At 34.8% G+C, this 24,639-nt stretch overlaps 7 protein-coding genes across 11 annotated transcripts in view; 3 read left to right on the top strand and 4 right to left on the bottom strand.

Moving 5' to 3' along the window:
* Positions 1–15,728, bottom strand: part of LOC105228365 (alpha-tocopherol transfer protein-like) — a 30,708-nt gene extending 14,980 nt beyond the window's left edge. For 2 of the 3 annotated variants that reach the window (XM_011208175.4, XM_019991067.3), the window contains exon 1: positions 15,589–15,728. The gene's annotated coding sequence lies outside the window, so the exon portion shown is untranslated. Of the gene's footprint in view, positions 1–15,366; positions 15,522–15,588 lie in introns of those variants that run through there. The other variant, XM_049453745.1, reaches the window with a different exon arrangement.
* LOC105228466 (neuropeptide FF receptor 2) lies at positions 1,377–5,551 on the top strand. The gene is made up of 5 exons (XM_049453740.1): positions 1,377–2,799; positions 4,104–4,589; positions 4,665–4,808; positions 4,865–5,209; positions 5,282–5,551. The coding sequence occupies exons 1-5, from the start codon at positions 2,773–2,775 to the stop codon at positions 5,549–5,551; spliced, it is 1,272 nt and encodes a 423-aa protein (XP_049309697.1). The 5' UTR covers positions 1,377–2,772.
* On the top strand, positions 5,757–23,269 carry LOC105228372 (uncharacterized). 2 transcript variants are annotated; one of them, XM_011208182.4, is made up of 16 exons: positions 5,757–7,113; positions 9,967–10,121; positions 10,184–10,906; positions 10,966–11,140; positions 11,917–12,083; positions 12,163–12,252; positions 12,330–13,118; positions 13,259–13,746; positions 13,818–14,449; positions 14,506–14,906; positions 14,966–15,132; positions 16,109–16,884; positions 16,962–17,159; positions 22,239–22,561; positions 22,620–22,831; positions 22,890–23,269. In XM_011208182.4, the coding sequence occupies exons 1-16, from the start codon at positions 6,963–6,965 to the stop codon at positions 23,197–23,199; spliced, it is 5,757 nt and encodes a 1,918-aa protein (XP_011206484.3). In that variant the 5' UTR covers positions 5,757–6,962; the 3' UTR covers positions 23,200–23,269. The 2 variants fall into 2 exon arrangements, with proteins under 2 accessions (XP_011206484.3, XP_011206486.3); XM_011208184.4 differs by having other exon boundaries at positions 12,330–13,106.
* Positions 7,435–15,715, bottom strand: LOC105228371 (RWD domain-containing protein 2A). Of its 2 annotated transcripts, none has more exons than XM_011208181.4 (2): positions 15,589–15,715; positions 7,435–8,582 (listed from the first exon to the last, which is right to left on the bottom strand). In XM_011208181.4, the coding sequence occupies exon 2, from the start codon at positions 8,561–8,563 to the stop codon at positions 7,643–7,645; it is 921 nt and encodes a 306-aa protein (XP_011206483.2). In that variant the 5' UTR covers positions 8,564–8,582; positions 15,589–15,715; the 3' UTR covers positions 7,435–7,642. The 2 variants fall into 2 exon arrangements, with proteins under 2 accessions (XP_011206483.2, XP_029407038.2); XM_029551178.2 differs by lacking the exon at positions 15,589–15,715 and adding an exon at positions 15,260–15,350.
* On the bottom strand, positions 17,240–19,420 carry LOC105228370 (uncharacterized). Its single transcript, XM_011208180.4, has 3 exons — positions 19,082–19,420; positions 18,883–19,024; positions 17,240–18,826 (listed from the first exon to the last, which is right to left on the bottom strand). Exons 1-3 carry the CDS (start codon positions 19,212–19,214, stop codon positions 17,623–17,625), a joined length of 1,479 nt encoding a protein of 492 aa, XP_011206482.2. The 5' UTR covers positions 19,215–19,420; the 3' UTR covers positions 17,240–17,622.
* On the top strand, positions 20,740–22,179 carry LOC105228369 (putative N(4)-(beta-N-acetylglucosaminyl)-L-asparaginase GA14866). The gene has a single exon (XM_011208178.4). The coding sequence runs from the start codon at positions 20,943–20,945 to the stop codon at positions 22,032–22,034; it is 1,092 nt and encodes a 363-aa protein (XP_011206480.2). The 5' UTR covers positions 20,740–20,942; the 3' UTR covers positions 22,035–22,179.
* A 278-nt stretch (positions 23,270–23,547) lies between the features above and the next one.
* On the bottom strand, positions 23,548–24,570 carry LOC105228373 (60S ribosomal protein L31). The gene is made up of 3 exons (XM_011208185.4): positions 24,468–24,570; positions 23,902–24,162; positions 23,548–23,832 (listed from the first exon to the last, which is right to left on the bottom strand). The coding sequence occupies exons 2-3, from the start codon at positions 24,126–24,128 to the stop codon at positions 23,682–23,684; spliced, it is 378 nt and encodes a 125-aa protein (XP_011206487.1). The 5' UTR covers positions 24,129–24,162; positions 24,468–24,570; the 3' UTR covers positions 23,548–23,681.
* Positions 24,571–24,639: the final 69 nt, after the last annotated feature.

Raw genomic sequence — 24,639 nt, forward strand, 5'->3', positions numbered from 1 at the left:
TATTAGAAGAAAGAACATTAATATTTGGCAAATTTAAGAAAAACAACTGCCTTGTAAAGAAGTGGTAATATAGATAAAATCATATGAGTTTACAGAGAGGCGAAATGGAAATTAGAAATTGTGGTTGAATAAATACTAAAATGAAGGATATAACAAGCACATTATTAATCACTGTGCGAAATATGTACGATTTTGACAGGTCAATTGAAAAGTCACCGGCCCAGTCCCCATCCAGTCATAGTGAAACACATTTTTATTGGCAAAATTCTTTTTTTATTAAATATAGTTCTCTTTTAGTGTATCACCAACTGATTAAGGAGACCCACCATCGATACCATTTTTGCAGTACGTTTTGTTCTTTGCTTCAAAATAAGCCTTAATTTTGGCGATCTCCTCTTCATTGGATGAAAATTTCTACCCAGCGAGTCGAATAATGCTATGTATTAGTCGCTGTTGATGTTCAAGGTAGTCTATAAAAACTTTTTCATGTGCATACCAAAATACAGACGCCACAACCTTGTCAGCCGACTGTTGCGTTTTTCCACGCTTTGGAGCGGGTTCATCCTGTGGAATCCATTCAGATCACTATCGATTGGACTTTGGAGTGAAATGATGTAGCCATCATTCATCCATTGCCACATATTGACACAAAAACTTGGGTTTACTACACTTGGACATCTCGAAACACAGTTCCGAATCATCAACTCCTCGTTGTTTTTGGTCAAAAGTGAGCTCGGACGGCAAACAATTTCCACAGAGCTTTCTCTTATCCAAATATAGATGCATGGTATGACGTAGACCTTCAGTTGATATCTTTACAGTACTTGCTATCGCGAACAATTTCACTTTACGGTCATGCAAAATTATTTTGTGGACTTTTTTGATGTTTTTGTTGGTAAAAACCTCTTTTGGGCGTCCACAGTTTTCGGTACTCATTTCATCTCGTCTAAACTTAGCATACCAATCTGATGGTTTACTTTCCAGGCGTAATGTTCGAAAACTCGTCATCAAGCCAAGTTTATGCATCAACCGTATTTTTCCCTTCAAAAAGGAATATTTTATCAACAGACGACATTCCTTTTAAGCCATTTTTTCGCAATAATAAAAGTAGCTTCACTCAAAATGATATAATTCACAAACTAAAGTTCCGACTGTTAAATTTATACTCACGCCTTTGAGTTGGGATTAGGGCTAACTAAAACTCATATGGATTTAAATTTAGTAGCGCTATCTATGTGCCAGGTCGAGGACTTTCCAAATAACCTGTTAACATTGGGGTTAGCTAAAAAAAAATAAAAGCTGTCATAACCCGAGCTTGCGGAGGTATAAAAAGGAAGCTTGAGATGTGTAAGTTACTGTGGAGAATCTGACAAATAACTCTGATTCATGGTTTCCCCATATGCTCACAATCACGCTTAAAGACCTAAAACTGTGGATTCTCCCAATAAATATCCTATCAAATATTGATAAAATATCTCAACTGAAGGTTGAATGCGTTGCAAAACTATTATTGTGATGTTTATCAAAAGAAAACATAAAAACATCTGTTAAATAGATAAATTAATAAGTGTTTTTTACTTATTTTATGGGGAGTTCCAGACGTCAGACGTAAATAACCGCTTTCATACGTTAAATATTACAATAAACGTAATACCCGAATAAAACGTATAAATAACCATACCATACCACACATCACAATTATATTTATCGAGATTGCTAATGCAAACAAAATATAATGCTTTTAACCAAATTTGACAGACAGACAATTGACACAATGAGCAATAGCAATGGCAGCAACAACAAAATTGCATGTTTAACTGAAACTGAAGCTACGATTAAAAAGAATGGTTATGATTCAGATAAAAAAAATCACAATGGCTGATAACCAATTTGTACCGTTATTCCTAAAATACTTTTTTTTAGTAATTTACATATGTACAAGTACATAAATGTATGTATATGTGTGTAGCTGCACATGTTGTTAAATATGTACTGTTGACATTAGATGGATACTTAAAAATGATGTTGGTGGCGTCAATACACCTTATCTATAAACATGCTTGTATACATCCCTAATAATGTACATAACTACAGGGTTGAGTCGAGAATTACGGCAATAATCGCTATAAAATAATACTTTAAATATTGGCATGTACCATTTTTCAATTAAACGCCAGAAAGCGAAGAAATCTATATATTTTTGAGAGCCATATTAATTCACTTTTAAAACGTTTCAAGCTCTGTATTAGCCCACTTCCAAGCATACAAGAAGTTTCAGTTAACTAACCAACCCTGTTGCGGTATTTTAAATATCATACTAAGTTTTATCAAAGGAGACATATGGACGACTTTACGGCGTCATTTGGTCGTATGTATCGACACTCCTGCGCATGGTTGCAGTACTCATACTCACAGCACTGGTTCAACCGCGCTCCTAATGTTAGTGTGACACTTTCCGGAACCAACGTAAAAGCCGTTAATACGCAAAACAAACCATTGAAAGTGTATTGGTAGCTGCACTATTTGGGTTTTAATCAAATTAATTTGGCGAACAGTTGTATCAGAACAATCAAGAGAATAGCAAGTGGCGCTAAATATCTGGCACAAATAAACCTGCCGCTATTGAGGGTGTAGAGCAAATATTCAAAATATATTGAATTGTACTAAGTGAAAACTATTAGTATTCATGGCGTTTTCAAAACAATATTTCTAAAATAGTTGAACATTGTTCATATATTTTTAACAAGAAATTTGAAATTAAATAATGTACAAATGTCTTCAGAAGAGGATGGAAATATGGTGAGGATAAAAAAGACATTCAGGTGCTTTCATAAAGATGATTTTACCGAAAGAAATGTTTAGGTAACGAAAGCAGGCGAAGCACAATGCAATAATAGAAATATTACAAAAAAAAATTTAACAAAATAAAAAACATTAAAATTTTTTTTATTAAAAGAAAAAAAGTAAAAAAAAATAAATTAAACAAAAAATATTCAAAAAGAATTAAAAAACATTAAACAAAAATAAAAAACAAACATAAATAAATAAAAGAAAAAAAAGAATTAAGAAAATATTAAAAATTAAAAATAAAATATAAAACTTAAAATAAAAACAAAAAATTAAATTAAAAAAAATAATAACAAAGAAATATATACAAACTAGAAATAACTAATCAAAAATATTTTAGCTCGACATCAGGCACAATTCAATAATAACAATATAACCAAAAAGATTAGGTAAAAATAAAAATAAAAAAAAATATTCAAAAAATAGGGAGGATGGAGTCACGTGTAGAAGTTCACGCAAGTGAGGAAAGTTCTCTGATTGATTGATCGATCAAAAACGATTCTTTTACATATGACTCAAGCAGCTCACGACTTCCGGTCTTTGACCAAGTATCCTCTGGGTAGCCTAAGAACATCCGTTTGCAGGCGACCTAAAGTGAGAAGGCGAAACAACCCCTACATAAGGTTGTGCGCTGGGTTTAGGACCCGCCAAGTAAAAAAAAAAACCAATGAAAAATAACAACCAGCCTCGGATGAGGGACCCCCCTTTTTGATGACGACCATGGCAAACGAAATAAGGACTACGAATTGAGGGCATGCACCTGGAATGTCCGCTCCCTTAATTGGGAAGGTGCCGCTGCCCAGCTGGTTGTGTGCTCGTAAAGATTGAAAAAATCAAAAAACCATTAAAAAATAAAAATAGTAACAAAAAAAATAAAAAATAAAAAAGTAAAGAAAAAAATATAATAAAAGAAATAATAACAAATAAATATATAACTAGAAATAAATAATCAAATAAATTTTAGCTCAAACAAAAAAAAAAAATAAATAACCATGGAACATTGATTTTTTTTAACTTAAAAAAAATTTTAATTTATTATTTAAAAATAATTTTTTTACGAAAAAGTTGCTAAAATTCCTTGGACCAAAAAAATTGTTACCCCGAAAAATATGTTAAGTTTTCTAAAGCTTATCAAAAACTCAAAAAATTACTGCCGTTAAATTAAAAACAGTTTCCAATTATTATACTTTTACATAATCTTACCAACACATTAAAAAACAAATCTATTATTTTTCAACTTTCTTCGCTAACTACAGCTCAACTATAGTGAAATTAATTTTCCTCAAGATCGCATTTGGACACATATACCCAATTGGGAGATAACGCTTAAGATCTCCACATTTGTGCCGGTTATCATTTTCGGCTTATACGGTAATTTCGTCATACTACAGCTGATCGTAATGAATCGTCCGCTACGAACGGCAACGAATATGCTAGTGTGCAATATGGCGGTAGCTGATATGTTGACACTTCTAATATGTCCTGCCATGTTCATGATCAACGATTTCTATCAGAACTATCAACTGGGTTCGATAGGTTGCAAAATGGAGGGTTTCTTGGATGTGGCTTTTCTTATAACAGCCGTTTTAAATTTATCGGCAGTCAGTTACGATCGTCTAACAGCTATCGTGCTGCCGACGGAAACACGCTTAACAATGTTTGGCGTGAGATTTGCGATTGCCTTTACATGGTTGGGTGGATTTTTAATAGCTTTGCCGTTGGCTATATATAGAACGTACAAGGTAAGCTTGAAAATTTGTAATTAAAAAATAATAATAATTTCTTTGAGACGACAACTATTGAAATAACTTTTGAAGGTACGTGTATGGAAGAACTTCAAAGAGATGTATTGTAAAGAGAATACCCAAATATTACCCAAATATTGGTATTTTTTAATTACGGTTATGGTATGGTTGCCGCTGAGCGTAATGCTAATTTGTTATTCAGCGATTTTCTTCAAGGTAGGCATTCTGTTCTTTTAAAAAAAATTTTGTCAAGTGCTACATTTCACACACAGCTCGATCGTTACGAGAAGCGTGTACTTAATCGTGAACATCCACTGAGTGTATCCTATAAGAGAACGGTGGCCAAAACGCTCTTCATTGTGGTGATCGTTTTCATTGCGCTGCGTTTGCCATTCACAATTTTGGTCATTTTACGTGACCAATACATAGCCACAAATGATAGCTCCGTAAATATTAGTTTTCGCATCTTCTGGTATATATCACAATATCTAATGTTCCTGAATGCTGCTGTCAATCCACTGATCTATGGTTTTAACAATGACAACTTTAGACGCGCTTACGATCAGACACCACTGTGTAACTGCTTTAAACGCAATACCAACAAAATACAGTCCAATGTGAGTGGAATAACTCAGTCAACACTTAATTAAATATCAAGTACTATACTTTATATTTTTCTTTGTTTTTAGAAATCTTCTTGCTGCAGCGGCTGCATGTGCTCTATGTTCAAATGGTCTAAACTAATCTGTGGTTGTTTCAGTTTAAGAGCGAAAAAAACTTTCTCCTTCACTGGTGATCAACAGGTGCAGAATACGGAGGTGGCGCGTAGTGCAAGAGCGTCAATAGTGGTGACGCCAGCGCTGTCGAAAGAGACGAATGTGAACGATGTACAAACAACGTATAATCGCTTCGACAATGAGGGTTACCATAATAATAATATAGATGAAGGGTTTATATGATTTACTATATTTTAGTAAGCAATTATAATTGTCAAAAATGTTGAATTTAGTATATGTAATATTCTCGTTTTAGTTGTTGTTTTTTCTCGATGCAGTTGTATAAAATAACTTAAAATTAAAATATGTCATGCAATATATACGCAAAATAGCAAAGATGAGAGTTTATGAGAAGGTCTATTTCGTTAGATTGCGTAGTCGAAAAAGTCTTTTCGTATTTTGTCAATAGAAGTCGTTGCAGTCGCATATTTGCAGTGCTGCCAATCACATTGTGTCATACTACATATATAGTATTGGAAAGGTGAGATTTTAAGCTTCATTTAACCAAAAAATAAATTAAATTCGGGAATGTTGAAAAAAAGCAACAGCTGTTCAAAAATGAATGAAAATAATGAAAAAAATCGCTATTATTTGAAATTTTGTGAAGTTTACGGAGACGATGCTGTATCAGTTCGTGTAGCACCACAATGGTTCGCTCGCTTCTGTTCTGGAAATTTCAATTTACACTGATGAAAGTTTTACACTGATGGAATAATGTCTCTAGCAAAAAATTGGAAAAAAGTGGTCGACCAAAAAGGTACATATGTATTTGTTTATTTATTTATTAGTATAAATATTAAAAAAAAGTTAAAATTTGATTAAAAATACGAAAAGACTTTATCGACTATCCAATATTGCCTGCTGAATTTAGTATACTTAATACTTTTCATTTTTGCTGTTGGTTTTTCTCGATTCAGTTTTAAAAATAACTTAAAAATAAAATATGTATTTCATGCAAAATATACGCAAAATAGTAAATATGGGAGTTTATGAGTAGATCCATTACGCTATATGTATTCATTAAAAATAAATGTTTAAGCACTTATGTAATTGTTAATCAAATGCCATAAAGGGTTAATAAATTATGTATATGTTCTCATATATAAGGCAAAAAAATTATAAAGCCTCTTTTTTATGCTATTTTATGGTCCTTAAATACATTATGTTCTCAACTGGCTCACTTAACGGGTTAAGTTACATTTTTCTCTCTTGCGAATATTTCTTCTTTTTAAATTGACAAATATATTCACCTCATCACCAATTAACAGTTACAGAATCGATTGTCTCCCTAACTAGGCGAGGCGATTTCACAATGATACGAACATATATCGTGCATATGAATACATAGGAATGTATATAAGAGAATGTATATTAAGCTCTTAAATATAATTAATTGGAAGTAATAATAGTTAGCCGTTCGAGCGTTTATTTAGAACAAAAAAATTATAATAATTTTCTGCGAAAAAACTAAAATAATTGAAAACCCTTAGAAACAAAAAAATAAAATATTTAGAAGCAAACAAAAAATACAAACATTTAGAACTAAAAAAAAATATATTTATAATATTTAGAGACAAAAAAAAATTTATTTAAAATGTTGGTTCATATATTTATATTGATTTTTATGAATTGTGTAAGTAAATGCTTGTGTTTTCATGTGAATTTTAATGCATTTTATGGCGCACAACTCGAACCGTTTAATACGCAAATACAAAAACGTGAAATGGCGCAGTTTTTCGATAAAGGTATGTTAAAAAAAGAAAAGTAGAGAAATTGGAAATTTAGATGGAAAACGTAATATAAGCTGAAACTAATTATATTTTGAAACAACAACAAAACAGCAGTGGCTTGCTCAAGGATAATTAATAATTTAGCATATTTTAGAAGAATGCAACTGGAAAGGCGTGAATCCGAAAAAAATTTGTTTTCAAAAAAAGTTGAAAACGCGTGAATCAAAAAAAAAAAATGTTTTCAAAAAAAGTTGCCTATGACTATGATTGAATATTTTTTTACATAAACGAATATTTTTTTATGTATATTATAACTTTTACTGTTTCGAAATTTAATTTTCTGTATAAAGAAATTTATTTTTAAAAAATATATATACATATTAAAAACATATGCATAAAACTTTAATTACAAGACGGCAATATTTAAGCAAAAACAAAGTTTTCGCTCCCACGTTGGCAGTTTTACTTTTTGCTATCTTTTCCTCTACTTTTTAAGTGTGCTTTATCAGCCTCTTTTCTTCTTTCCTTTCACGCACACACTTATCTACTCCAAACCGAAGAGCTCTTTCTTCATATAACCCGATTTGTGCGTTTCCAAATACTTTATAAATAGCGCCATATTCATTACACCTTCCTCATTATCCAGATCATCACAGAAGAGTTGCTCTTTGAAACCATCGAAGCGCCGCCGCTGCTCCAATTTACCCTGCCACAGTTCGCTCTTGCAAATAGTGATGTGCTGCCAATGCATAGCTTTAATGACGCGCCAAAACTCCTGTGTGTGCGCACGCAAGCCCTCGACGCATATAATGCCCGGCTTGCCGGGACGCGAAAATCCACTCAAGTCCATATTGCGTGCCACTCTTTGAATTTCTTGTCGCTTTTTCTTCGACTTAATGTGATGCGAATAAATCCATAGGCGCTCACATTCCAATGCGCTCTCATTTTCATCGGCCGTCACCTGCTTTTTCAACTCGAATTCGCTAGCATCACGCGTGATTAGGTCATTCAGTTCATCTTGCAGCCAGGATACCACCTGAAATACATAGCATTCACTCTTATCCATTGTGTTTATGTACTTTTCAATTTCACGCTTTAAATGCTGTTCTTTAGCTTTGCCCAAAAGCGTGCTAAATATCGTTACGATAGCATTCTCCAGCAGCGGATAGAGATTCGGCAATTCAATGCGTATATCCACTTTCTCTTTGGACTTGCCATGCAGCACGCTCACAGTAATTATATAATCCAAATGTGCCTTTAACACGTTGGTGGGCACGGCAGTGGGCGTCTTGAGAAAATCATTGAAGTCGCTGATGACGCTCGCATCGAGTATATGCATTTCGCCGGGCGTACAGTAGATCGATGAGAGCAGGTCAACCTCCTCCAGTTGCTTCGTAATGCATTGCACATATAACTCGCGTTCGCTCAATTGGTCGAGTTGTAACGTTGGCTGATCGGCGTCCATGTTTTATGTTTATTTTTCGCTGTAAGAACAGAAATTTTCAATCAGATCGGTATACAATAAATGGGCACATAAACATTACAAATGTATTATGCCCAAATACATTATATACCGATAGATAAGTAAATATTTCTGTACTTCACTTTGACTAACGATTTTTATTTGTAAACAGGTAACAGTTATGTATAAGTATGTGAGCATCTGAAAAGCTTATGTATGAAGATTTAAGACTTTGGTGAGAGACGTACGTCACTAAATGGTATAAGCAGAACAAAGACAAGAAAAATATGTTAAGCTATAATACCTTCCGCAGGTGCATTTTTTATCAAAGGGTATACAAAATATGTATATTGACTTTTATCGATCACTTGTTATGACAGCTATATGCACAGTGTTCGAAGAGTGCGAAGAGTGTAGTATGATTATTTGACAATAATCTGTACCAAATTTCGTAAAGATATCTCGTCAAATAAAAAAGTTTCCTTTACAATGACTTAATTTCGATCGGTCAGTTTGTATAACCGCTATATACGATAGTGGCCCGATACCGAAAAATTAGCAGCTTCTAAGGAAAAAAAGGACCAACGCAAATTTTCAGATCGTTAACTCAAAAACTGTGGTACCAATTTGGTTATATACGGTAATACCGAAATTTTTTGGTTATAAAAAATTGGTTACCATCTGATCAAATTTGACCCGGACTGGTCTATTTTTTTTTTTTCTTCGTATGGACAGCTATTTGTTCATGATGCGAAATTATTATGGAAAAAAGTGAATAACGAGTTTACTTAAAATGTTACGTTTCACAGCTACGAAATTGTTGAAAATGTTGCAGAAGAGTTTTGGGAAGTCTCCTTTATACCGAACACAAGTACACATTTGAGCCCGCAGATCACCATCCATCGTCCACACATTTTGGTTAATGTTTTGGGTATGAAGCGTGCCAATGCTAGACTCATACCAAAAGACCTAAACATTTTCATAAAACGACGTCGAGCATTGTAGGTCGCAAAAAAGTTGCTTGCCAATGTAACTGAAAAACGCATCATTACCCGTGATAAGCCGTGAAATTATGAATATGGCGCCGAAACTGTCCAATAATCTAGCAAATATCGCTACAAAAATGAACCAAAGCTCCAAAAACTCCAAATTCGCTGAAGACCATCCTAGGCGAGACTTATAACAAGTGTATGGAAAATTCGATGGGAGTGGTTATTTCGTAGGCGATAATAAATTTTTGTAATAAAATACTCGTACCTGAAATATAGTTAGACAGTCCGGATCAAATTTGATCAGCTTGCTTGCTTACTTAACAACCTGTTTTTGTTGAATTAAATTTTAATTATATTATTAAACTTCTGTAAGGATATTTAACCACACACACATTGGTATATTTGCATTTCTAGCCGCCTACTCCTTCAATGGCCTCAGTAAAATCGAGTCGGTGCCGGTTTCCTTCCCGACTGATATTTGTATACTCACGTTGGAAGGTGTAAAATATGCAGCCTCCTTGCATAGAAACAAAAATGGTGTGCGGCACTTAACAGTTTACAAAAATGTGGTATGTATTGAGGTAAAATACGTTCCACAGCCGATTTATGCCTTAACTTCGTTGGTTTGCAGAACAATAACTTCAATGAACTGCACAAGATTGCAATGCCCAGTGCAGTTGCCATGGATTGCAAAGCGCTCGCTTCAAAGGGCTACATTGCGTTAGCCTTCAACCTCACACAAACGATTGAGAACGCACGCGATGGCTCGCCGATTTACGTGCTCACCGCCGATGATCGCCTACGCGCCGTACAATTTTTTGGCACTAAAAATTTGTACTCGATTTATTTGCGCACCACAGCGAATGATCTGTTTATGTTGCAAACATTGCGCAGCAGCGATGATGCACCGAACCCACACTGTCCCTATTACAAGTGGTCGGGCACATCGTTTACGCTGCTCGCGCGTATACCGTGTAGCAATGCGCGTCATGTTGAACCGTTCGCCATTAACTATGAGAATTATGTGGCTTTGGCGAACTATGCCGATCAGAAGGGACGCACCACAACATATTCGGAAATTTATAAATTCATACGCGAAAAGAAACGTTTTCAGCTCTTCCAGAAGATACGCACCTATGGTGCGGTGGATGTGCGTTATTTCAGTGCGCCGCTGGACGAGGTGAAGCGCCGCCACTTCCTAGTCTATGGCAATTCGGTGAGCAGAAGTAAGAGTGCTGTGCGCGGTGAGGACACCAATGAAGCGGATTCGGTCTTTTACGTCTTCGATAAGGGACAATTCGTGCCGTATCAGAGTTTATCGCTGTATGCGGTGGAGCAGTTCCTTCCAGTGCAAGTAAGTTGTTTAGCCTGTGAAATTTCGCAATAATTCATTTTATGCCGAAAAAAACAAAGAATGTAGATGCGGAGAAATTCTTATTGCTCGTGGCTTGCAAGGATCAGGATACGAAAATTTACAATCTGAACGATTGGAAATTCGAACCGTCAAATGTGCAATTTACCGAGGGCGCTTTGGGGCGCGGCGTATCGAAGATGAGAATTCATCAAGAGAACGGAAACAGCTTTTTGGGTAAGTTCTGCAGTTTAGACTATAATATTTAGCAGAGACGAGTTTCGGGTGTTATTGGGTAGTCGAAAAAGTATTTTCGTATTTTGTCAATAGATTTCGTTGCAGTCGTATATCTCCAGTGCTATCAATCACATTGTGTCATACCCATATAGCTTTGAAAGGTGAGTTTTAAGCTTCAATTAACCAAAAAAATAAATTCGGAGATGTTGAAAAAAAATTACAGCAGTTCGCTCGCTTCTGTTCTGGAAATTTCGAAATTTCGTTTCACACTGATGGAATAATGTCTCTAGCGGAAAAATGGCAAAAAGTGGGCGATCAAAATGGCACATAATTGTTTATTTATTTATTAGTATAAATATAAAAAAAAGTTGAGGTTTGATTGGAAATACGAACAGACTTTTTCGACTACCCAATATTTTCCATTCTACATTTTTTACATATTAAAAGCAAATTTCAGAAGTGTAAAAATAGCGAATTAGTTTCTTTTCTAAATAATGACTTAAAATAAACTGTCTAAAATTCATTCTGATGTGATTTACGGTTCATAACTTATTCGCTCTTGCCGCCTCAAAAACGAGTTTCCTTCATAACTCTTTTGTTTATTACTCCATTTCGAAGTTTCATATATCATCGAAAATGTAAATTTGTGTGATGAGCTCAACACAGTATCTACGACATATATATGTATATATATATTGAATTCTGATTGCTTATCATATAAAGAAATAGTTAATCTAAAAAATTCCTTTTATTGGGCTTGCATACTGTAATTCCAGTCATCGCAAATGAGAAAATGACCGAAAATGATACCAATATTTTTCTGCCGATCTTCAAGCAAGACGAGCACGCCAATGCATTACGCCAACAGATTATCGATTGGACTAAAACGCAGATAGAGCGATTAGCGCAAATCGATATTAGTAAACTGCAACAGGATGTAGAGGTAAAATTTGAGAAATGCAATAGTATTTAAACCATTATAAATCAAATTGGCAACAACAAACACACTATAATACTTTCAGCAAAAATTGTCACAAGGTCAACGGCCGAACATCAACACGCAAGTGCCAGTTATTCCTCAGGCCGACATACAAACTGTGCACACCAATGCGGTAAGTAGCGCATACAAGTGCAAAATAATGGCAAAATCTAACTGTTAAACCGCGTTTCGCTATCTTAATGCACGCAGTTCGTTTATCCGAAACATCATTTTACCAGTCATTATTGGCAGGCGTTGAATTTCGCCACACAAGCAGTGAATGGCATAGAGGCTGAGCTCAAATCAGCGACTAAAGCGCGTCTTAGACGTGCCACACCCACAACTGATGCTATCAAAGAATATGCCAACATTAGAGTCGACTCACTTACTGTTAAGCACAAACTCGAGGCGCAACAAGTGAACGGTGTTAAGGCAACACGACCCACATTTGAGCGTATCAAAGCTAAAAAAGTGCGTGTAACGGGTAGGTATCAAGCGACGGAACGCACATTGCAGGAGCACGTTTCCACTGCCACAACACCAACAGTTGTGGCGCCCACATTGGCAGTCAACAACTTACAAATCAATGGGCTTTTGAATGATTATAAATGGAATGATTTGTTAAATTATACATTGAAGCGTGAGGGTGTGCAGTTTCTTGAACAGTCGGCGCATATAGGTAATTTAGTAGCGGAAGCAGTACGTGTGTTAAGCGAAGATATTGATGGCAATAATTTGAATGATCTCATACCAATTGATGGTGGCGATGGAATGGTGGACAATCATATATATATGGTTAATCAATCGATACTGTTTGAAGCACCCGTAAAAGCTAAGCAGTTGTTTATACATGAGCGTTTAAATCATATCAATGTGCAAGAGCATAAACTTGATGTGCTGCTGAAGAGAGTGCCAAATGTAACACAGGTGATAGAGGGTGTGAAGGCTTTTGAAAATGTGCGCATTTTGCAGCCAGTTACAATGGCGGTAAGTGTGGGGGTAAGTATTGCTCTTATATTAGAACAAATACAACTGTTTTTGAATTTCTTGATAAATTTCATAAAAAATAGAGAAATTTGAAATAAACAGTATAATATGATTAAACTGCTAGTTGCAATTATTTCATACTTCCACATTAGGGTAGGACGTTGGGTTCAAGTTTACAGTCCTTGTCCTCACAACAAATCATACACGATGACCTTGTGCTTAATGGAGATTTTACGATAAAAGGCGATGCAATTATATCCAATTTACTAAGCGTCGGCGATTTATTAGATCGAAATACCGAAATTAGTACTAAAAAGACGCTGGAAAATGGTATCGATATAACGCAGAGGTTGGCGAATGTTAATATAAAATTTGAACAACCAGTGGAAGCGAATAATACATTATTAACATTCATCAATACAATGGACTTGCAGCAACTAATTAAAACGAATTTTAAAAGCCTACAGCTAATTGAGGGCGGGAAACATTTCAAGCAGACACTCGAAATACGCAGAGGTTTCAGTGAAGTGAAAAATTTAAATGGTGTGGATATTGAAAAATTGCCCGAACGTTTTTTATTTAAGTCTGTCAACCAAACGATCGCCGCACCAATGCATTTGGGTAGCATACAAACGTCCAGGTATGTGATGGACACCACAATAATAAAGCAAATACCATATTGATTATTTCTTTTTTTTCATATTTATGTAGTGTTATCGCACAAAATGTAAAGCTAAAGGATAGGCCAATAGAAACATATGTCACCAGCAACGGACACCAGCATTTGCCTGTCACACTAACAGTGGCAGAGTTAAGTGCACGATCTTTGAACATCGAACGTTTGCATACTAATGGACATATTTTCGGCAAGTCAGTGAACTCTGAATACAAACAACCACTTATGGCGCAGTTATTGTCTAACATGACAAAAGGCGCTGATTTGCTAACACCAAGGCAAAAATTCCCGAATACTATATTTGTGGGCAATTTACGTTTAAGTGATGGCATTATTAATGGACGTAAAGTTCAGGAAATAGAAAAACAGCTGCAGCATCTAAATGCAGATATACATTTTGAGGGGAGCTACAAATTCAATTACAATATGAATATAAGTCATTTAACATTTCAAGGTAAATTTAATGATATACCTGCCATGGAATTCGGACAGAGTTGGTTGCAGAAAAGTGGCAGACAAGTCTTTACTTCTCCACAAAGCTTGTCGGAAGTAAACTGTTTACAAGAAATGCAACTTGATGGCACACTTAATAGTCACCGAATAGATGATTTCTTTGCTAACACCTACTGGATAAACCGGAATGAGTATATTGACACCATGGACTTTCGTAGGTCTAACTTTAAATAATAAACGAATTATATTAATTTGTATATTTTTATTTAGAAAACCCTATTCAAATGGAGGCGATGCTTAGTACAATCACGTTAAATGGTATACATGTACCTCTGGATATTATTAATGCCAACTCTACTGCACCGCAAAGGCTTTATGCCAGCATATCCATTCACGGTCAGCTTAATGTATTAGGTTCTGTTGGTATTTACAATGTATCCACCCTGAATGGCATAAACTTGCGGGAATTGGAAAGGTTCCTGAGAGGTGTTGGAGATGACACTTTTCATGTAGAACATGCGAGCTTTGCTCAGACGCCACTTTATCACACTTTAAATCGATACGAAATGTCGATGTTGCTAGACAAAGTGTGGCTAGCCAATGAAAACGTACGTCTGAGTCAACATGTCGAATTGGCAAACGCTACTTTTGAGGGACTGTTGGAGTTTGAGGTAATTTATTATACATTGGTAATGGTGAAAATTTTATAATTACATACATACATTCATAGGGCTTAGTGAATAATATAAACTTGCAATATTTAAAAGAAAATTATTTGAGTTTATCTCGACCACAAGATATGCGCACCGAATTGATTCTGGCCAGTGAGACAAAGTTCGAAGGTGAATTGTCTGCCAACAACATACGATTGGCTGGAATGCTAGTGGAAAATAGCAGGTATGAAATGTATCAGGTGTTTAGAATAGCTAACTATAAACAATAATCAATTATAGTTTGCATATTCCCATACTTCTTAATTTAACGAGTTTAGTCTAAGTAAGTAAAGTACAAATCATATACATACACATAGATATTTGTTAGTTTACTCATTTATTTTAGCATTAATTTTAATTTTTTTTTCTAATATTTATACACGAACAAAAAGTTCAGCGCAATATAACCGTCGTTTACCTTGCACATTCCTTGTATCATATAGAAAACGATAAAGAGAAAATCAATTCACTGCGTAATTTGAAAACCACTGTAATTAGTCACTTGAACAAAGCGACGAAAACGGGGAGAAACAAAAACAGATGATTCACAAATCAATGCGCAGACGATAACCAACCAACAACTATAATGATTGCGTGCGTTTTACATTTTATTTTACAATTTTCATGTTGTGTACATTACCTTTTAGTTATTTATATATTTTGCACATTAAATTTTGCAAATTTTCTACACAAAAAGTAAAATCGAAGGCCACACGCGAGACACACTTCACTATTTACTTCAACAAAACATGAAAACTGTCAGTGAATTACCAATGTGGCCACTCTGTGCTATCTATTTACAAAAATAAAAATTGTTAACGTCAAAGCGAGATGGAACTCCTCAAAAGAGATATGACGAAGAAAATATATGTTCAGGGTATTATACGCTAAATTTTTGATATGCATATAATATTTTATAAATATACTATTAATATAATAGAATTGAATGTGTAATGTAGCATCAATAAGTTCTAATAATATACGACCATGGTAACACTGCTAGTTCCGAGAGACAAGTATTAATACAGAAGCTCCCAAACTGTTTGCGATAGCTATACATATCAAAAAAACGTCAATTCTTTAAATATTACTAATCTATTTTTTTATGAAAACAAATTTCACCAAGAATGTTCCCTTGTTAAAATTCCACACATTTTCAGAAATTCGGCTATGAATTTCGACGAATTCGTCGCAAATACACTCAAAACAGATGGACCTCATGAAGTACGCGCTAGCTGGAGCTTAATAAGCGCACTAATAATACAAGAAAATTTGGAGAATGTACAAATAAACAATTTGAATTTGGCGCAAGATGTATTGCGTTTGGATACACCTTGTGCTCCTGTAACGGCACCAAAACACTTAAAGACCTCTAATATTCGAAAACTATATACCACAACAAGCAGTTCCATAAATGGTATACCAATAAATGATTGGATGCACACGGCGGTTTATGTGCAAGGCAATCACACAGTTAATGGTAACATCACTCTCAACACCGTTAACATGTACAGAGATCTGAGTGTATTAGGCACCGTTAATGGCATATCTAATTTCGGCGAAAAAACGTTATTTTTACGTAACATTAGAAAACAAATACTACACGGAGATATATACATAAATAGTTTGTTATCCAAGAACCGGGGTATATTAGTAAATAGTTTTGACAATTTGTCCGTTAACAGCATCAATGGACAACAACTAGGCGATTTCTATGCGCAGATCGCAAATAGTTCCGAAGTTGTAACCGTTGACGGGAATTTGGTCTTTCTGCAGCCGATGGTAGTCCAAGAGTATCATAATCGCGCTACAAGTGAAAGCAAATGGAAACGTAATATATCTACAGTAAACGAAGTTGTAGACAATGAAATGACCGAGATGCCCAGCTGGAGGGATATTCTTGCAAGCGTGCAACAGTTAAAAGGGTTTGTAGATGGTAAGTCATAACAAATATATAAATCTTTAAATCGTATTTATTAAAAATAAGATATAAAAGAATACAACTCTTAACAGCTTCCTACTATATCTTGAACACTTTTAAAATTCGCCAAAGAATACCCGTTAATGCTACTAAAATGGTACATTTCAAACTGAACGAAGAAGACAAAAACTCCATGGATTGTATTGGAATAATGAATGAAAATAATGAACATTCCCCCGTAATGTACTATAAATGGTCATTAACAGAAGAACAATTTCAACCTATGCAAGGTATGTCAAATATGTATACTTGTTTTTGTTAGAAATCATTATAAAATATTTCGAAAAATGAAATCACCAACGCCTTCATATATTTATGTACTATATATAATTACTTTATTTTAAATACCATTCAAATTTCGTGGGCATATTTTGTCCGATAGTATTCGAATTACAAACTGTCAATGTCAAAAATTAAAGAAAGGGCTTTTTAAATACATACATACATATGTATGTATTATTCGCGTACAAAGTAGGTTTAAAGATTTTCCAACATTACCACTGACCGTGCTTTGCTTAATTGAAAAACGTATGTATAAAATGTGTATTAAATTGTACGTCGTTGACGTAATTTTCAATATTAACAAATTTAGTTAAATATGTAATCAGCGTACAAAATATAGTTTAAAATACTTTTAAGAAACGAAATTAGAGTGTTGCTTACTCTTTTGTCTTAAAACCGAAAGTTTTTCACTTATTGCTCCAATTCATCGCTTTGGACATCAATTATTGCGCGTAATATGCCCAACTCTAATTTTTGAGCCGATCGCGGTCGTAAACGATTCATAACGTTTGCAACGTAAAGACCCAATGCTTCATGTCGTGATGAATTACAAAGATTTTTGAAGAAAGTCGGCGGCAGTGAGTTGTCAAAATTTCCTAAATTAATGATACCACTTGTCGCGTTTGTATGATTTGAATGATTAACTGCTCCAGCCACAGCGCCATTAATGGCACCATTGCCAGAGTCGAATATAATGTCATTACGAAAGTCTATCTCTTCGAGTCGTGGTGAATATCCATTCGTTGATGTGGAAGCTACTGTAGCGGCTGTTGAAGAAGATGGACCACCACCACCGTTCGTTAACTCAACTCGAGGATTCCCTGTTATTGTAATTAAATTTATACCCGTTGATTGATTAACGTCATCATTAGGCTCCTGTTTGATATTGACGGTTGAATCATTATTTAAAGAAAGAGAGCTCTCTTGAAGAGATGCGCTAGGATTAGCACTGTTAGCGGTCGATGTACTTCGAGCATTTGTTGTTGATGTCTGGGCTGTTGAAGCTGTCGCATTTGACTGGTTATTTGGTTTTTTAGCAGGTTGTGATCCTGGCTGTGTTTCCACTAATTTACGTTTAATTGATTCAGGCAATGGTATACACTCGCCGACACCCAATACTTGACCCGCTACTCGTATAGTCGAATTTTTCTGCTGACCATTGTTACTTGATGACTGACCTACCCGGGGCGTACCACTGTAAGTATTTCCAGCTGCTGCACTTGACGATGTTTTTTTCACGGTTATTCCCTTCTTATGCAATGCAGCGGCAGTAGCAGCGGCCGATGCGTTAGATGTAGGCGTGGAAGTAGATGTTGTATTAGAAGCTGGACGCGATGAGTGAGCTAGGGAATTCAACACCTTCTTTTCTTCTGCTGCTGGTGATGAGGATTTGCTCTGATTAGCGGCGGTTAATTTTGTTTGTAGTTTAAGCAAAGGCTTTTCCTCCTTTTCGGGGGTTGTTTCAGTAGATCCACTAGATTTAATAGATTTCGATGGACTTTCACCATCTGATGTAGCTGCTGTATTTTTTCCTTGTGCGGCTGTTGTTTCTTCTTCTTCCTGTACTTCTAACATCTCATATTCTTCATCTTCCTCCATAGACACCATACCATCACTTAAAATATATATTCGAATTTAAAAATGTAATGTAAAAATGGATATACCACTTACTCGTCTTGCTTTGGGTCTTCTTCTTGAATAGGCTGATGAATTTGCTCCATTAGATCAAATAGTTTCCATGATGGAGTGCGTTTGGTTTTCTCTTGCTCGTATTTCTTTTGGAGTACTTTAAATATCGATCGAGCCTCATGCACTGTAACCATTAAACAAAATTAAAAAGGCGAAATATTATAATTCGGAACATATTTACCGGACAATTTATTATTTTTGCCTACGCGTGCCCAAGCATCGTCTATTTCTTTTTTGCCTGCTGGCGGATAATTGGGATGTAGTACTTTTTCCTCGGCTATATCTGCCAATATTTTATCGAGCTGAATGGGCATTATATAGCGATATTTCTAAGAGATTACCGCACACTTTTATTAATGATTAGTTATTTGTATTTGAAGTTTTACACAAAATATTTGTTAAGAAATTCTTGTATGCCAATTTTGCTACTTTTTCATCTGTTTTCTACACTGCTTTACTTTGTTTTAATGTGTGTGTAATTTTATGAATGCAGTAACGCGCTTCTTGCAAAACAAAGCGGCGACCGAGCAACGAAATGAAACGGCGCACAATGTATATATTTTGCAAACTACTCTAGCGGTATAACTATCTCTTTTCTTCATTAATGACTTAAAGGGCGTAAGGTGCGAACTGACGCGCAATATATCGAACTCAAGGCCGTTACAAAAGGAAACGTTTGGAAAGCATGTCAATAGCCGGATTGTATTCAAAGACAATAATTAAAATATGATAATACCAAAAACAAAAAAAAAAAAACAAAAAAAAAAAAAAAACGTGATATAAATATCAAAAAGTTAAATCAAAACAGTTGATTTAATTTCGGTAAAGGTTCAGGAGAGCGGCTTTTCCGAAAACGTACACCAATTTTCACGGGAAAGGTCTTAAAATACTCGTTTTTAGTCCTAATTTACGAATATGTTAGGCGCGTGCCTTTAAAATCAGTATTTTCTTTGTTTTTATCAAAAAACATCGTATTTCCCGAAATCAAAAATTCACTTTTGCACTTTACACGTCTTTGGATGTTGAAATTATGCTTTCTATAAGTTATATTCACGTAATTATTGATGTTCTTTCGTTAATCAATAAGATAAATAGGTTTTTTGTTATTTTTATAAAAATATGAAAAACTTTACAATCACTTCACTTCAACGAAAATGGCAAGGTATGTTCGAAATTATGGCACATCTGTTGTAAATTCGAATGGCCACTATTGATTCATGATCGTTTTCGAATTATCGATACTCTCAATATTTGAGGCTGATCGAGAATTGGTAAAAATGAGAAATACATAATAGAAAAAATATATCCCTGGTCGTGTTCAAAAATTCTTCTGTGTCCAAATTCTTTCTTTCTGCAATAATAATGAATTATAAATTTTCCTATTATGTATTTCTCATTTTTACCAATTCTCGATCAGCCTCAAATATTGGAGAGTATCGATAATTCGAAAACGATCATGAATCAATAGTGGCCATTCGAATTTACAACAGCTGTGCCATAATTTCGAACATACCTTGCCATTTTCGTTGAAGTGAAGTGATTGTAAAGTTTTTCATATTTTTATAAAAATAACAAAAAAACCTATTTATCTTATTGATTAACGAAAGAACATCAATAATTACGTGAATATAACTTATAGAAAGCATAATTTCAACATCCAAAGACGTGTAAAGTGCAAAAGTGAATTTTTGATTTCGGGAAATACGATGTTTTTTGATAAAAACAAAGAAAATACTGATTTTAAAGGCACGCGCCTAACATATTCGTAAATTAAAAAAAACGAGATTTTAATTTCCGTGAAAATGGTGAAATCGGAAAACGCTCTCCTGAACCTTTAATTTTTATAATAAACTGTCTTTATTAATAGTAACTATAGTGGAGTAATTGTGAAAATATCTATAATGCAATCTACAAACGGAAATGTCTACAGTTTGTTAGCAACTGTAGTGATAAACAAAAATATAAAAAAAGGAAAGTTCAGTTCAACAATTGTAGAAATTGACAATCAATTTTTCCAGTTTTATGTTTAATGTTTGTTCCAAATGCAACGCAATAACATTTTATACCCTGGTATACTTTTGAGCTTTCTTGCACTTATAACTGCAGCTTCTGAAAGTGCAACCCCAATAACTAAAAACAGGTCTTTACCGCTTGTTATCAATACATGGGAGTTCACCGAAGCTAATTCAGCAGCTTGGTTCGTACTGAATCAACAACCAGGTGGTAATGCTTTAGATGCGCTTATCGAAGGCTGTACCACTTGTGAACGCCTACAATGTGACGGCACTGTCGGCTATGGTGGCTCGCCGGATGAAAATGGAGAAACTACACTGGATGCTATGGTTATGGATGGCAGCAATATGAACATCGGAGCAGTTGCTGGCCTAAAACAAATAAAGGATGCTATAAGTGTTGCACGACACGTACTGGAGCATACAAAGCACACTTTGTTGGTTGGTGATGCAGCAAGTAACTTTGCTGAGAAAATGGGTTTTCGACGTGAAACACTTGCAACGAACAATTCAATCGATATATGGAAAACATGGCGTCAAAACCGTTGTCAACCCAACTACTGGTTAAACGTATATCCGGACCCAACCAAAAATTGTGGTCCATACAAACCAATCTCTTTCGATGTTCTGGACAACGAAGACGTCCACCGCTATGAATACCAAATTGGACGCTGGAATCATGACACAATTGGCATGATAGTCATTGATAGAAATGGTCAAATATATGCTGGAACATCTACCAATGGTGCCAAACATAAAATACCCGGACGTGTTGGGGACTCTCCCATACCCGGTGCAGGTGCTTATGCAGATAATGAAATCGGTGCGGCTGTAGCTACAGGTGACGGTGATATAATGATGCGATTTTTGCCAGCGTTGGTGGCGGTAGAAGGATTGCGTGCGGGTAGGACGCCTGCAGTAGCAGCAGAAACCGCGATGCAAAGAATCAAACGTTACTATCCAGATTTCAGTGGAGGTTTGGTTGTAGTTGACCGTTTTGGAAACTATGGAGCTGCTTGCGTAGGGATGTTAAAATTCCCATACTCAATTGTGAGTGGAGATGCGACGCAAAAGACAAGAGTAGAATATAAGTATTGTGAAACCAGTCCATCATTTTTGTGACTGAAGAAAAAATTATGTAAACAAAACTAATAAAACTACTTTTCCACTTGTAAAATGTTTTTGTATATAAGAACCTTTCACAGTATAATTAGCAAATTTTTATAATGCAAATTAAAGTTATAATAAAAGACGAAATATTTTAAAATATGTTCAAATAATTATTATAAATATTTTGAACATACTTAAACAATTAATAAATTTCAGGTTACTCTTGGCTTCCAAAACAGGCTAAGCTGATTGACATGGCACCGATTTTATTTAGCTATGCTGATAATGAATATAATGTCGCCGTTTTAAATAAACATAATTCAAGTTATTTATTATCAAATCTAAAATTAAATTTAGAAAATTTGCTAGATGGTGAGCAATTCTTTTCAAATTTAAAACATCTTACAATAGAAGGAGAACACTGTTTTGCCACTCAAGCAAAAACAAACAATGATTTAACTAAGGTATATTGTATCAGTAAAGAAATGGATCCTCATATCTACGAAAAGTTTGTGATTCCTGGGGATGGTATTCAAGAGGTAATAAGTTATGAAATTGTACTATCTGTATTTACATGTGAAATTTAATTATTTTTAGCTCCTACAAGTAGGCAGGGACAAAATAGCAATTTTGCTACCCGATACCGCTGAAATATGGACAACACATCCAAGTTTAAACCTTAAACAAAGTTTGTTTATTACAAAAGCTATGAAAATGGCGAGTACGATGTTCAATAACAACACATTCTTAGCTATTCAATGCGAAAAACAAGCCAACAGCCTGCATGGAGGGACATTAGAAATTTATAGGTAAGAACTTTGTACACAAATATCTTTGTTAACATCCAATATAAATTGTATTTCCTAGTTTTATAAATTCTACAAATTTTGGGCATGTCCAAACTTTGGACTGCTCGGATGTTATACAGATATCATTCGAAAAAGTTACACGCACAGGAGATTTGCTATTGTTTACTTTGAGACGAAATATTAATGCACCATTGACAATATATCAGTACAAGGGCATTTCGGGCTTCCAGCAAATTGTAGGTGCAACCACTTTACCAGCAATATATGCATATCACTTGTTGCATTTAGAAAATGCAGATAAACAGATAATTGCATTAACAACCAGCGAAGGATTGTTATTTGTGGAAATAGTGTTAAGAAAATTTTGAAACAATTGTTAAATTAGATTTTTTTTACATATGTATAAAGTTAATTAATAAAATTGTTGTATATCAATTACTTGAATATACCTTAATTTCATTTAACCATAAACATTTTTGGAATGTTCTATGCCGCAGTATAATGAGCTATCTTGAAACCAAAATATATAAATATGTATATCTTACACGAATACGCTATTGATAATATTTGCTATTCGACCACCGACATTATTCCCAGACAAACGGAAATGAGTTCGTGCGTAGGTGCTCACCTATGTTTCCCACAAATCAGGTCTATGTAACATGAATGGGTTTATACAGCACCTCCAACGACTAAATCTATTTTTGAATACTCCATTTTCATTTAGGTTCACGTTTTTGCAAATAAAAAATGAATTTATTAACGTTATGTATTTTTAATAAACTTTTAAACCCGGACGATGTAATTAATTAATTGCATTCACACATGCAATATTTCATTAATTTCATGTTTAATCATCGCTGGATTCTACATTTTCCGTTTGCAAATTCTTGAATGTGGAAACTGGCACGTATGTCACCAATGTGTATAGTTTGTTAGGTGAGTCCTCATCGTCGTTTCTCCTGCGAGCAAGACGCACACGCACACGGACTGGAGTGGAACTGTAAGAAATCAAATAGTAAACAATTAGACACATATTTCATAGTATTACATTTGTATATACAACTTACCGAATACCCTTGGACCAAATATGCTTGTTCAAACGGGTATCAATTCTAACATCATTGGTGCCCATTTCCTTCTCGGCAAATTTGCGGATTTCCTTAATGGCGCGGGGAGCACGCTTTTTGAAACCAATGTTGTGCACACGTTTCGACAAGTGAATGGTGCACTCGCGAGTTACTACCTCATTGATGGCAGATTTGTTGCGCTTTTCAACCTTTTTTGTTTTCGCCATTTTTTATTGGAATTTCTTGCTTGCTAACAAACTCCTGAAAATTCAAAAACAAGATTTTTATAAAAATTAATGCACAACTTCTGTAATAGTTAGATTTTTTAAAGACTATTAATTGCTAAAGCGCCACCAATAGTCGTTTCAACACTTTCTTCACCGATCATTCTGCACTTTTCCAATACTTTAATTTTCGCCTATTAAGGCAACATGAAATGTAAAAATTTGTGCATGTTTCGACACAAAAGGGATTCGGACAAGGAATTTCACATATATTTTGAATTAAAATTTGCAGAATTTCTCGATGTTTTACGATTTTTAAAAAGAAATTTACGAAAAACCAACCTATCGGAAATGAAAGCCTGACGTAAAAGAATATGACAGCCGTCAGAAAGAAACGTCAATACCAATTTGCATTTTGTTGACATTTTAACCCTGAACGCATAATGTGTAGCGCGACATCAAGGGATGAGATTGTTGAGAAATATAAATATTAAAAGTTTTCAGGAAATTTTTA

The sequence above is a fragment of the Bactrocera dorsalis genome, chromosome 3 (genome assembly GCF_023373825.1).
Source record: "Bactrocera dorsalis isolate Fly_Bdor chromosome 3, ASM2337382v1, whole genome shotgun sequence".
NCBI classification, from domain to species: Eukaryota; Metazoa; Arthropoda; class Insecta; order Diptera; family Tephritidae; genus Bactrocera; species Bactrocera dorsalis.